This window comes from Fulmarus glacialis, unplaced genomic scaffold (assembly GCF_000690835.1).
Source record: "Fulmarus glacialis isolate BGI_N327 unplaced genomic scaffold, ASM69083v1 scaffold5813, whole genome shotgun sequence".
NCBI classification, from domain to species: Eukaryota; Metazoa; Chordata; class Aves; order Procellariiformes; family Procellariidae; genus Fulmarus; species Fulmarus glacialis.
Window position 1 is genome coordinate 8842 of NW_009200925.1, and position 1185 is coordinate 10026.

The 1185-nt window shown below is 42.9% G+C and overlaps 1 protein-coding gene across 1 annotated transcript in view; it reads right to left on the bottom strand.

Moving 5' to 3' along the window:
- The window catches only part of LOC104073830 (zinc finger RNA-binding protein-like), a gene marked incomplete at its 5' end in the record, with an annotated part of 9770 nt that extends 8802 nt beyond the window's left edge, over nucleotides 1-968 (bottom strand). The window contains one exon of the mRNA XM_009573755.1: nucleotides 675-968. Within this exon, the coding sequence (XP_009572050.1) occupies nucleotides 675-968 (294 nt within the window). The remainder of the gene's footprint in view (nucleotides 1-674) is intronic.
- Between the last annotated feature and the right edge of the window lie 217 nt (nucleotides 969-1185).

The window sequence follows — 1185 nt, forward strand, 5'->3', positions numbered from 1 at the left end:
GGTTTTTGGTTTAGTTATTAACCTGTCTTTATCTCAACCCACGAGTTTTCTCACTTTTACTCTTCTGATTCTCTCCCCCATCCCACTGGCGGGGGAGTGAGCAAGTGGTGGTGTGGTGCTTAGTTGCCGGCTGGAATTAAACCACAACACTACCCAAAGGGTAGTTCCTCTCCTAGGCAAACTTCTATCCTCCTGTTTGGTACTAAAATGCCTGTGGCACCCAGGAATCCAACAAGGAACTATTTCTACCTCCACTGAAAATTTTTATCAGAACAGTCTTCTCAGCTATGTCAGTTCCATGACCCAGTTTACTGCATGCCACTCAAACATTTAAGCTAGCTGAGACAAGAGAGTACTCCTCTTTTCAGCAGTAGTTTCACAAAATCACTTGGACAAAAACATCAGTTCATTGCTTATTTTGTGAATGTCTAAATCTTAGCTCCTGCAGTACTAGCGCTGATAATCCTCTATACGGTCCATATGAGACTGCAGTCACTTCACATTTTGTCAGTTTTCTACTAAGTTTGCTACTAAGTAATTTGAGTTGTACTCAAACTGTGATTCACAGAAGGAAAAAAAAAAATATCATCACATTCTCTTATCCAAACAGGTCTCCTCCTTTTAACGTATCATTTAGAAATCATACAACAGAAGTAATTTTTTTTGGAACCCACCTGGTAATTCTGCGTAGTGACAGGAGGTGGTGGTGGTGGAGCTTCTTGTTGCCTCTGTGTATAACCATAATCTGTAGCTGTGTGTGCTGTAGGATAGCCTCCATACGCAGCAGCTGTTGCAGCAGCTGCAACAGCTACTGGAGCAGGCCTGGCTACTGCAACTGTAGCTGCTGCTGGAGCATAGGCTGCAGTAACTGTGTGCGCAGCGACTGGTGCCTGGTGGACAGTGTAGCTAGCAACTGTAGTTGGATGGGAATAGGCTACACCCGAAGCTGGCTGCTGGCTATATGGGAAAAAGACAGTAAGTAAATAATTAGATTAATCCAACATGCCTACACATTTCAAAATCTCAGATTTGATTAATACTTGTCTGTCCTACAAACAGATCTGGAGCAGCTAGCTATCTATGGATATACTTTAATGGCCTTTATTACCTCTCTTCTACCCCCATTAAAAAGGCTGTATCATCTTGAAGTTTCTGTGGATGCACACGTATCATGCAGGTGATGAC